At 41.9% G+C, this 10,577-nt stretch overlaps 1 protein-coding gene across 11 annotated transcripts in view; it reads left to right on the plus strand.

The window, feature by feature from the left end:
* Nucleotides 1-8,932, plus strand: part of LOC140704269 (uncharacterized) — a 44,161-nt gene extending 35,229 nt beyond the window's left edge. For 4 of the 11 annotated variants that reach the window (XM_078382359.1, XM_078382360.1, XM_078382361.1 and 1 more), the window contains one exon: nucleotides 5,292-8,932. In XM_078382359.1, coding sequence (XP_078238485.1) covers nucleotides 5,385-7,844 — 2,460 coding nt within the window. In that variant the 5' untranslated portion in view covers nucleotides 5,292-5,384 and the 3' untranslated portion in view covers nucleotides 7,845-8,932. Of the gene's footprint in view, nucleotides 1-1,375; nucleotides 1,551-4,657; nucleotides 4,763-5,291 lie in introns of all 11 variants that reach the window. The other 7 variants (XM_078382352.1, XM_078382355.1, XM_078382353.1 and 4 more) reach the window with 4 other exon arrangements.
* Nucleotides 8,933-10,577: the final 1,645 nt, after the last annotated feature.

The following is a 10,577-nucleotide window of genomic DNA, read 5'->3' on the forward strand; positions in this document are numbered from 1 at the left end:
GTTTCCCTTCTCTTCTCTGCTATTTGTAAGACCTCGTTGGACAGCCACTTTGCTTGCCTGTATTTCCTTTTCTTTGGGATGGTTTTTGTTGCTGCCTCCTATACAATGTTACAAGCCTGTAGTCAAAGTTCTTCAGGCACTCTGTGTACCAAATCTAGTTCCTTAAATCTATTCTTCGCTTCCACTGTGTATTCATAAGAGATTTGGTTTAGATTACAACTGACTAACCCAGTGGTTTTTCCTACTCTCTTCAGTTTAAGCTTGAATTTTGCTATGAGAAGCTGATGATCAAAGCCACAATCAGCTCCAGGTCTTGTTTTTGCTGGCTGTATAGAGCTTCTCCATCTTTGGCTGCAGAGAATATAATCAATCTGATTTCGATATTGCCCATCTGGTGATTTCCATGTATAGAGTTGCCGCTTGATAAATAAATAAATAAATAAATAATAAAACTCTCCACTATGACTTGTCCATCTTGGGTGGCCCTACACGGCATAGCCCATAGCTTCTATGAATTACTCCAGCCCCTTCACCACAACAAGGCAACAATCCATAAAGGGTCTAACAGCTCTATCTTTGTCAAAAAGAAGGTATAAAAAATATTGACCCATATTTGTGGAGATATTATGGCAGTGTCTTGCACTTCTAGCCTGGAGGAGCCAGCCACAATTGCATCAAATGTTTGTTTTTCTGGGTCACTTCCTGTTGGAGCTTGCTCTATTATTCGCAAATAAATGTCTGCCTTTTGTTCTTTTACACCAGTGGTTCTTAACCTTTGTTACTCAGATGTTTTTGAACTGCAACTCCCAGAAACCCCAGCCAGCACAGTTGGTGGTGAAGGCTTCTGGGAGTTGCAGTCCAAAACTCCTGAGTAACCCAAGGTTAAGAACCAGTGTTTTACGCAACTCTTTAATTGAGTTTTTAGGAAGAGATATTTGTGCCAGCTTTGGACAGAGCCAGTCCTCCTATATTCCCTATATGAATGGTGGATTTGTACTTTCACTATAATTAGGATCAAACCCAAGTTCTTTGTTTTGAGGGATTGCAGTGCTTTCGGGCGGAAGGAGTTTGTCCTAATTCCCAGTGGAGATGTTCCATTAATCCATCAAATGCTTTATTTTTATCAAGTGGTTCGATGGAATTTGTGATGGAAATCTGAAGGTCCTAACACTTGTCCCTTAATCGCAGACTGCTAGCGCCTTATGATCCCATGCTAGTCCTTTTGAGGCTTCATGGTACATACGACGTGTTTGATTTATATACGCACACAGGCCGCCATGATGCAGGAGCATCCTACGAGTGGCTAACCTCTTCTGCAAAACCATATTCTTCAGGGAAACTACTTAAGCCTTTAATTTTGCTTGTATTTTCCTAGTGACATTCCCCAAGAGATCTATGGCTCCTGAAGTCTTATATACAAATTCAACCAAGGTGTGAATCTCTTTATAGGCTTCTGCCACCTCTACTGCTGAAAAAAGGCTCTTTCCCATTTGAGTCCCAATTGACCATTTCCAGGCCTCCAGAGAAGACCTCCTGGTGACACGTGTGGCGTGAGTAGAATAACTTGTATCTGATTTAATTCATTATTCAAGATGGGCCGTTCAGGAAGCAGAATCTGCCCAAAGTCTGTCATAGAGACAGTTGCAAAAAAAACCTCACTTAATTTCTCTGCAATTTTCATGTACCCCTTTCCCTCCCCTTTCCCTCTCTCACCATCCAGACAGATAGCCGCTTCTCTGGCAAGTTTCCTACTTCTAACATATTTAAAATATCTTTTATTATTCCCCCTCATATTGCTGCCCATATGTTCCACAAAGTCTTTCTTTGCGTTTTTATCATCTTCTTACATTTCTTTTGCCAGAATTTATGTTCCTTTTTATTTTCCTCATCTGGGAAAGATTTCCATTTACGGAAGGACCCCTCCTTTCCCATTAAGGCCTCTGTAACTTTGCTTGTTAACTATTCCAACACTTTCTTGGACTTAGTTGAGCCCCCCCTTTCCTTTTTTGCGGTATACACTTCCTGTGGGCCTCTACTACCGTTGTTTTAAAAATACTAGGCACTCTTGAGATATTTTTTGTAAACTTCCCTTTCAACTTCTTTCTTACTTGCTTCCTTGTCTGAGGGAAGTCCACACTTCAGAAATTAAGGCTTTTTGTGTCAGATTTCCATGACACTCTCCCCCCAACATGCACGGCAAAAGAGATGGCAGCGTAGTCGCTATTCCCTAGTGACTCAGCGACATTCCCACCCCTAACCAGATCCTGAGCATCACATGATATTCGATCCAGAGTCACCTGTCCTCTTTTGGGCTCCATGAGAAATTGCTCTAAGATGTATCATTTAGCTTGTCAAGAAACCCGGTCTCTCTTTCTTGACCTGAGCATGCCTTGGCCCAGTGGATGTGAGGATGATTGATGTTCCTCGTGTTTACAATCCTGTCCATTTTGGACACCTCCCTGATTTCTCTCCACTCCATTTTCCCCCTCAAATTTTTCCCAACATTTCCCCCTCAGGTTTTTGATCTGGAGGATGATAGCAAGCCCCCCCCAACTATCACATTACTCCTTGGGGCTGGCAGTTTAACCCACAGTGATTCTATGATGGAGTCAGACCCGCCGTCCATCTCCATTTCTGCTGGATTCTACCCCTTCTTTGACCTTGACGGCCACCCCGCCTCCCACACACTCCTCCCTGTCCCTCCTCTAGAGTTTATCGTCTTGGATTGCAGTATCCCACTGGTTCTCCGAATCCCACCAGGTTTCTGTTATGGCCACTCTCAATCTTCTATCTATCCTCCCAATGTTCCAATTCTCTCATCTTTGCTTCGAGCATTTGCCTAAAAGCACCTGCCTCTGGGGTCCCCGAAGAAGGGCGGCTTGTTTGCTTCTCCTTCCAGTGGAACAACAATCCCATCCCATCATGCTCCCAGGCCTAATTCCTACACTATCATCACTTTGTTTTTTTCTATCCTCTCCACCCTCATTCCACAGGGATGAGGAGTCCCAAAATGAACGCCTCTTGGCTCCTGTCTGCTTTCCCCCGGGATTCAGTTTAAAAGCTGCTCTGCCACCTTTTTAATGTTACGTGACAACAGTTCAGTTCCGTGTGCATTCAAGTGAAGCCCCTCCCTCTTGTACAAGCCTGGCTTGTCCCAAAAAATTCCTGAGTGCCAAATGAATCTAAACCCCTCCTCTTGACACCATCGTCTCAACCAGATGTGGAGACCCTTGAGCTCCACCTGTCTGAGGACACCCAGCTCTACATCTCCTTTTCTCCAACCACAATGGATCCCGTTCCTTCCCTTCAGCGCTGCCTGGAGGCTGTACTGCAATGGATGCAGAAGAATGGACTGAGGCTGAACCTAGATAAGACGGAGCTCCTGAGGGTGGTCGTCCCCTCCATCGGTGGTTTGGGAAACTCCCTCTCTTTTGGGGGAGTGACTCTCACCATCATTAGTGAGGTTCACAGCTTGGGGGTCCATCTGGATCCAGCGCTCACCATGGAAACCCAGGTGGCGTCTGTGATCCGCTCCGCCTATTTCCATCTGTGGCGGATTGCCCAGCTGCGTTCCTATCTTGATGTTGGGGTGCTCACCACTCTGGTCCATGTGCTTTGAGTCTCGAAATTAGACTACTGCAATGCACTCTAACGTGGGGCTACCTTTGATATTGACGCAGAAGCTTCAAATGGTGCATAATGAGGTGGCCAGACTTCTCAGTGGGATGAGAAAATATCAGCATATTTTCCCCACTCTGGCTGCCTTGCATTGGCTGCCTGTTCATTTCCACACTGATTTCAAAGTGTTAATGATGACATAAAGCACTAAATGGTTCAGGACCTCGATATCTAGCAGAATGCCTCCTCCCACCTAGATATATCCGAATCACTTGTTCTAGCCAGGAAGGATGATTGTGGGGCCTAACACAGAGGGAGGTCCAGAAAGAAAGAACAAGAAACCGGGTCTTCTCAGCAGTGGCCCCTCGGCTTTGGAACAGTCTCCCCTCCGAGATCTGTCTGGCTCCCTCGCTGGGTGTTTTTAAGAGCAAATGTAAGACCTGGCTATTTAGGCAGGCCTTCCCTGTTGTCATCACTTGAATTTCTTCCCCTCCATCTTGAACTATATTACTATTGTTGTTTTTTATTTTATTATATTCTTTTTATTCCTTTTTTAGTGTTAGCTGCCAGAGTAGACTTTGGTCTAGATGGGCGCGGAATAAAATCAATCAATCAATCAATCAATCAATCAATCAATCAATCAATCAATAGCTGGCCCTGTGCGATTAACAGGTAGCACTTCCAAGAACAATACCTTTGAGGTACAGTAGTATGTCATTTTATGTACACCTTGGCTTACATAATTTCTGGGTTATGAACAGAAATCAGTTCAAAAGAATGTCTTGGTTTAAATGTCTTTCCCCCCCATTACTTTCACTTTGTGATGGAAGTTTCCCTGTGCCTGGAGGCTTGTAGCGCCACGACCATCCCTATGACAACCTATGTTCCAGTTTTTTGTTTTTTTGTTTTGCATAACGTAATGTCCTGGAGGTACAACTTTAATATGTAGCCTCTAGATTTTGTAATATTTACAGTATTTTAGCTGGGGTCAAATACCTTCTGAATTTCAATGTTTAAATTTTTGCTTTTATTCTCACAGATGTGATTTATCAAATTCTTCGCTCCCCTCTTTCCATACACATTGGTTTAAGTACCTAACTCTGGAGCCAGATGTTCGGAGTTGACTTCCCTTCTAGCTCTCCAGGTCTAAGATTATACTAACTATTTCCTTTACCATCTCTGCTTCCTATCCTGTTTTCAGAAGTTCCTGATGATTCTCTACACATAATAGCATTTTATAAATTCTACATCTCATCCCTTTCTTGGACCTGTCCTTTCTCTTCACCTTTTGAATAATAATCTCTGCAGACGTTGTCAGTTCCTGGCATTTGCCACTAATTTCTCTTTACCAGTTCTCGAGTCTAATAATCTAACTACATTCATCAACTTTTATACTTCCTTTCTAACTGTCCTTCTCCCGTTATTCTTTTTTTCTTATAAAATTCCCTTAATTCAATTACTTGTTTTGTCTGTAATCAACTTTGAGAAATTCCTTTCTAATTTTCTGGAAACTTAAGTACAATCATTGGGGAGAATTTGAGAAGGGAAAAAATTAAAATACTTTGAATTTGATGTACTTACTTGGGTGTGGAAATGATCCTACCTGAACACCTCATTCTTGATTCCTCCAGATTTTGGAAGTGATTGTTTCTCTTCTTTTTCGAATCTACCAGATGATGGCCAAGAGAAGAATTGCCCAGTAACATCTGGGGCAACCTGGGCAGGAACTCGCAATCAAGCAAGAAAACAGAGAACTGAAAATAGGAATGACCAGGCATGGACTTCACATGAAAGGAGTAACGCAGGGGAGAAACCACGTAAATGCATGTCACCTCAGTAGATGTCAAAGATCACATGAAGGGGAGAAAGTATATCCATGTACGGAATGTGGAAAGAGCTATAGTCACAGTGGTAATCTTAGGTTACATCAAAGGACCCACACTGGGGAGAAACCACATAAATGCTTAGAATGTGGAAAAAGCTTTAGTCGCAGTGGTATTCTTAGGTTACATCAAAGTGTTCACACTGGGGAGAAACCACATAAATGCATGGAATGTGGAAAGAGCTATAGTCACAGTGGTAATCTTAGGTTACATCAAAGGACCCACACTGGGGAGAAACCACATAAATGCTTAGAATGTGGAAAAAGCTTTAGTTGCAGTGGTATTCTTAGGTTACATCAAAGGACCCACACTGGGGAGAAACCACATAAATGCATGGAATGTGGAAAGAGCTTTAGTCGCAGGGATGCCCTTAGGTTACATCAAAGGACCCACACTGGGGAGAAACCACATAAATGCATGGAATGTGGAAAGAGCTTTAGTCAGAGTGGTGAACTTAGGTTACATCAAAGTGTTCACACTGGGGAGAAACCACATAAATGCATGGAATGTGGAAAGAGCTTTGGTAAGAGTAGTCATCTTAAGTCACATCAAAGGACTCACACTGGGGAGAAACCATATAAATGCTTTGAATGTGGAAAAAGCTTTAGTCGCAGTGATCACTTTAGGTCACATCAAAGAACTCACACTGGGGAAAAACCACATAAATGCATGGAATGTGGAAAGAGCTTTAGTCAAAGCAGTACCCTGAGATCACATGAAAGAACTCACACTGGGGAGAAAACACATAAATGCATGGAATGTGGAAAGAGCTTTAGTTGCAGTGCTGTTCTTAGGTTACATCAAAGGACTCACACTGGGGAGAAACCTCATAAATGCATAGAATGTGGAAAGAGCTTTAGTCGGAGTAGCACCCTTAGGTTACATCAAAGGATTCACACTGGGGAGAAACCTCATAAATGCTTGGAATGTGGAAAGAGCTTTAGTCGAAGCAGTACCCTGAGGTATCATCAAAGGACTCACACTGGGGAGAAATCACATAAATGCTTGGAATGTGGAAAGAGCTTTAGTCGCAGTGATCACCTCAGGTCACATCAAAGGACTCACACTGGAGAGAAACCTCATAAATGCATAGAATGTGGAAAGAGCTTTAGTTGGAGGAGCACCCTTAGGTTACATCAAAGGACTCACACTGGAGAGAAAGCTCATAAATGCTTGGAATGTGGAGAGAGCTTTATTTCAAGTTCTGAACTTAGGTTACATCAAAGGACTCACACTGGGGAGAAACCTCATAAATGCATAGAATGCGGAAAGAGCTTTAGTCGGAGCAGCACCCTTAGGTTCCATCAAAGAACTCACACTGGGGAGAAACCACATAAATGCTTGGAATGTGGAAAGAGCTTTAGTTGCAGTGATCACCTTAGGTTACATCAAAGAACTCACACTGGGGAGAAACCATATAAATGCATGGAATGTGGAAAGAGCTTTATTTCAAATGGTGAACTTAGGTTACATCAAAGGACTCACACTGGGGAGAAACCTTATAAATGCATAGACTGTACAAAGAGCTTTGTTTCAAGTAGTGCACTTAGGTCACATCAAAGGACTCACACTGGGGAAAGACCTCATAAATGCATGGAATGTGGAAAGAGCTTTGGTAAGAGTAGTCATCTTAAGTCACATCAAAGGACTCACACTGGGGAGAAACCACATAAATGCTTTGAATGTGGAAAGAGTTTTATTTCAAGTGGTGAACTTAGGTCACATCAAAGAACTCACACTGGGGAGAAACCTCATAAATGCATGGAATGTGGAAAGAGCTTTAGTTGGAGTAGCACCCTTAGGTTACATCAAAGGACTCACACTGGGGAGAAACCACATAAATGCATGGAATGTGGAAAGAGCTTTAGTCACAGTGGTGACCTTAAGGTACATCAAAGGACTCACACTGGGGAGAAACCACATAAATGCATGGAATGTGGAAAGAGCTTTGGTAAGAGTAGTCATCTTAAGTCACATCAAAGGACTCACACTGGGGAGAAACCACATAAATGCTTGGAATGTGGAAAGAGCTTTAGTTGGAGTAGCACCCTTAGGTTACATCAAAGGACTCACACTGGGGAGAAACCTCATAAATGCTTGGAATGTGGAAAGAGCTTTAGTCGAAGCAGTACCCTGAGGTATCATCAAAGGATTCACACTGGGGAGAAATCACATAAATGCTTGGAATGTGGAAAGAGCTTTAGTCAGAATGGTCAGCTTAGGTCACATCAAAGGACTCACACTGGGGAAAGACCTCATAAATGCATGGAATGTGGTGGGAGCTTTAGTTGCAGTAGTAACCTTAGGAAACATGAAAGAACTCACACTTGGCGGAAACTATAGAAATGCACAGAATGTGGAAAGAGTTCCTGATAAGTTGAGTACGCAGTAGGAGGTCATTCTGTTTTCTTCTGGTTTCCTTTGAAAATACTAAGCAACCAAATGCTGACATAATGCAAAACTGAAAGAAAATAGAAAAAAGGAGTGTATTTTGAAGTACCACTTGTGATTCATTTTACTTCTATCGTTAGTTGACAGAGATATCACAAAATACACTTGAGCCTTGTGATAAAAAATGAAAATAAGCATATATTGTGCCATGGAAACTTTTACAAAATTAGTGTAAAAAGAAAAAGGTGGATATTCTAATGCTAACTTGATAAAAGAAAAGCAAGTAATGAAGAGAGAAAAGCTGTCATTTGTTTTATAAGGCTTTACCTTCATAAATAATAACAGGAATTGAGTTTTTAAAAGGGTACCATTTAATATGTATTCTGTATTGTTTATGAAGAACTAGGCATTTCTATGCTATTGTAGTGAGAGTTTTCTGCTTTGTATTGGCAAGGATTGTTGGAGTGGAAATTTTGGTTTTTCAAGCTCTGGTCTCTTTGGGCCCTGGACTGCACTGGGTCGGAGGTGACCAAATCCTTTGATCTTTAACGTCTGAGCTTCTCAGAGGCTGGGAAACCCAAGCCTTGGGAAGATTTGGTTTTGCTGACTTAATGGAGGAATATTAGCATTGGGAGATATCTCACAAAAACTGTTATTAGAATGGAACAGAGTACCGTAGATGTTTGTTTTCAAGGAGTACAAGAAAATGGAACTGATGCTGGATGATAACCATGAGGCACTGACAGCCAGCAATGGATTTTACTCATACCTGGGAGAGAAGAACAACCTAGAGGCAAGCAGTGCTTTTTTTTTTACTTTGTACATATTTATTTTAGAAATTTTAATACTTTTGCATGTCTTTTATTGAAAATTATAAGTTTTTTTCCTTTTTATTATTGTATTCTTAGGAAGTTTGAAGTGTTCTGAAGAGGGCAGTATTCACAAAGGGAGGTTTAGAGTCCAGAAATAGTTGATATAATAAACTATCTAGGTCAGAGTTTTGAATTTTGTTTAGCCAGAATTAAAATGATCTCAGCCAAGCCATTGTTTCCGAAGAGGAAAATCCGGTCTCCAGACAAAGCACCTAATAGGGAACACATTTTGGTAGCCCTAGCACTTTATGAAAGAATTGAGATTGTATCCATTCAATTGACCTATTCATGGCATTTAACCAGATTGGGATGGCATATAAAATTTGTGGGACAATTTTGGGTTTTAAATCTGTAAAACCACTAGATTGATTATGTTCTCTGCAGGCAAAGATAGAGAAATTCTATACAGTCAGCAAAAACAAGACCTGGAGCTGATTGTGGCTCTGATCATCAGCTTCTCATAGCAAAATTCAAGCTTAAACTGAAGAGAGTAGGAAAAACCACTGGGCCACTCAGGTATAATCTAAACCAAATCCCTTATGAATATACAGTGGAAGTAAAGAACAGATTTAAGGAACTAGATTTGGTGGACAACTGAACTGGGCCTCACACAAAAAATCGGTCATTTCCACATCAACATCCCAGCTCAATGCAATTTCTAAATTCCATTACTTCTCGGGCAACCAGTTTGTCCCAGCAGCCTTGCATATTTTCCAGTGCAAACTCCTATCCTACCTTCTTTATGGGGTCCCCATATGGATAGAGGCTGTAAACCACGACATTGACTCCATTGCCGCTGTCTTCTTTAGAAAGATCTTAGGTGTTCCCAATATGATTCGCCTCTCCACCATGGTACTTGAATTGGGAACCCACCTTCCTTCTACTCTTGCCTGGGTCTCCACTTTCAAATACTGGCTCCGTATTCATCTCCACTCTAATTCCAATTCTCTTCTCTTTGACCTTCTTAGTGACTCCTACACTTCGAATTGGTTTAAACTGATTGACTCCAAACTTCTATCCCTAGGACTGAACTTAGAATCCCTTTTCGACCTGGGATTACAACAGGCCCATTCCTTGATCAAACACAAACTTTGGCAGCTTGAGTTTGAGTCACTTTCAGCTGACTTAAACCCCACTTGTTCTCCCCTTTTTTTCAGTCTTCCTCCTTCCCTAGGACACCCTTCTAACTATTTCTCTTCACTGACCAACCCTGGTCAGAGAAGAGCATTTATGTTAGCTCGCCTCAATATCTTCCCTTCGGTGGTTCATGCAGGCCGATTCGCTAAGATCCCCCGTGCAAATAGTCTCTGCTTTTTCTGCCATACCCTCCCAGATTCCCTGGACCATATTTTATTTCATTGCCCGGCGCATTCATCTCTGAGAAAGCTGTTTCTCGAACCATGGCTTTCTCTTTTGCCCAACTCCTTATCCTTTTTCCTGAAGGATTCCTGCCCGCGGATTACATCTGCCGTTGCAAGATATCTTTTGGAAATTTCCAATTTAACCCATTACCTATGATACTATTTGTTGAGTGTATCTCCTATTTTACATTTACTCTGATCATCGCTTGGCTTGTACCTATGTTTTGTTGTTGTCCGTTTATATGCCAATAAAGGTTTCGAAATCGAAATCGATTTGGTGGACAGAGTGCCTGAAGAACTTTGGATAGAGGCTCGTAACATTGTACAGGAGGCAGCAACAAAAACCATCCCAAAGAAAAGGAAATGCAAGAAAGCAAAGTGGCTGTCCAACGAGGCTTTACAAATAGCAGAGAAGAGAAGGGAAACAAAATGCAAGGGAGATAGGGAAAGTT

This window comes from Pogona vitticeps, chromosome W (assembly GCF_051106095.1).
Source record: "Pogona vitticeps strain Pit_001003342236 chromosome W, PviZW2.1, whole genome shotgun sequence".
Taxonomy (NCBI): Eukaryota; Metazoa; Chordata; class Lepidosauria; order Squamata; family Agamidae; genus Pogona; species Pogona vitticeps.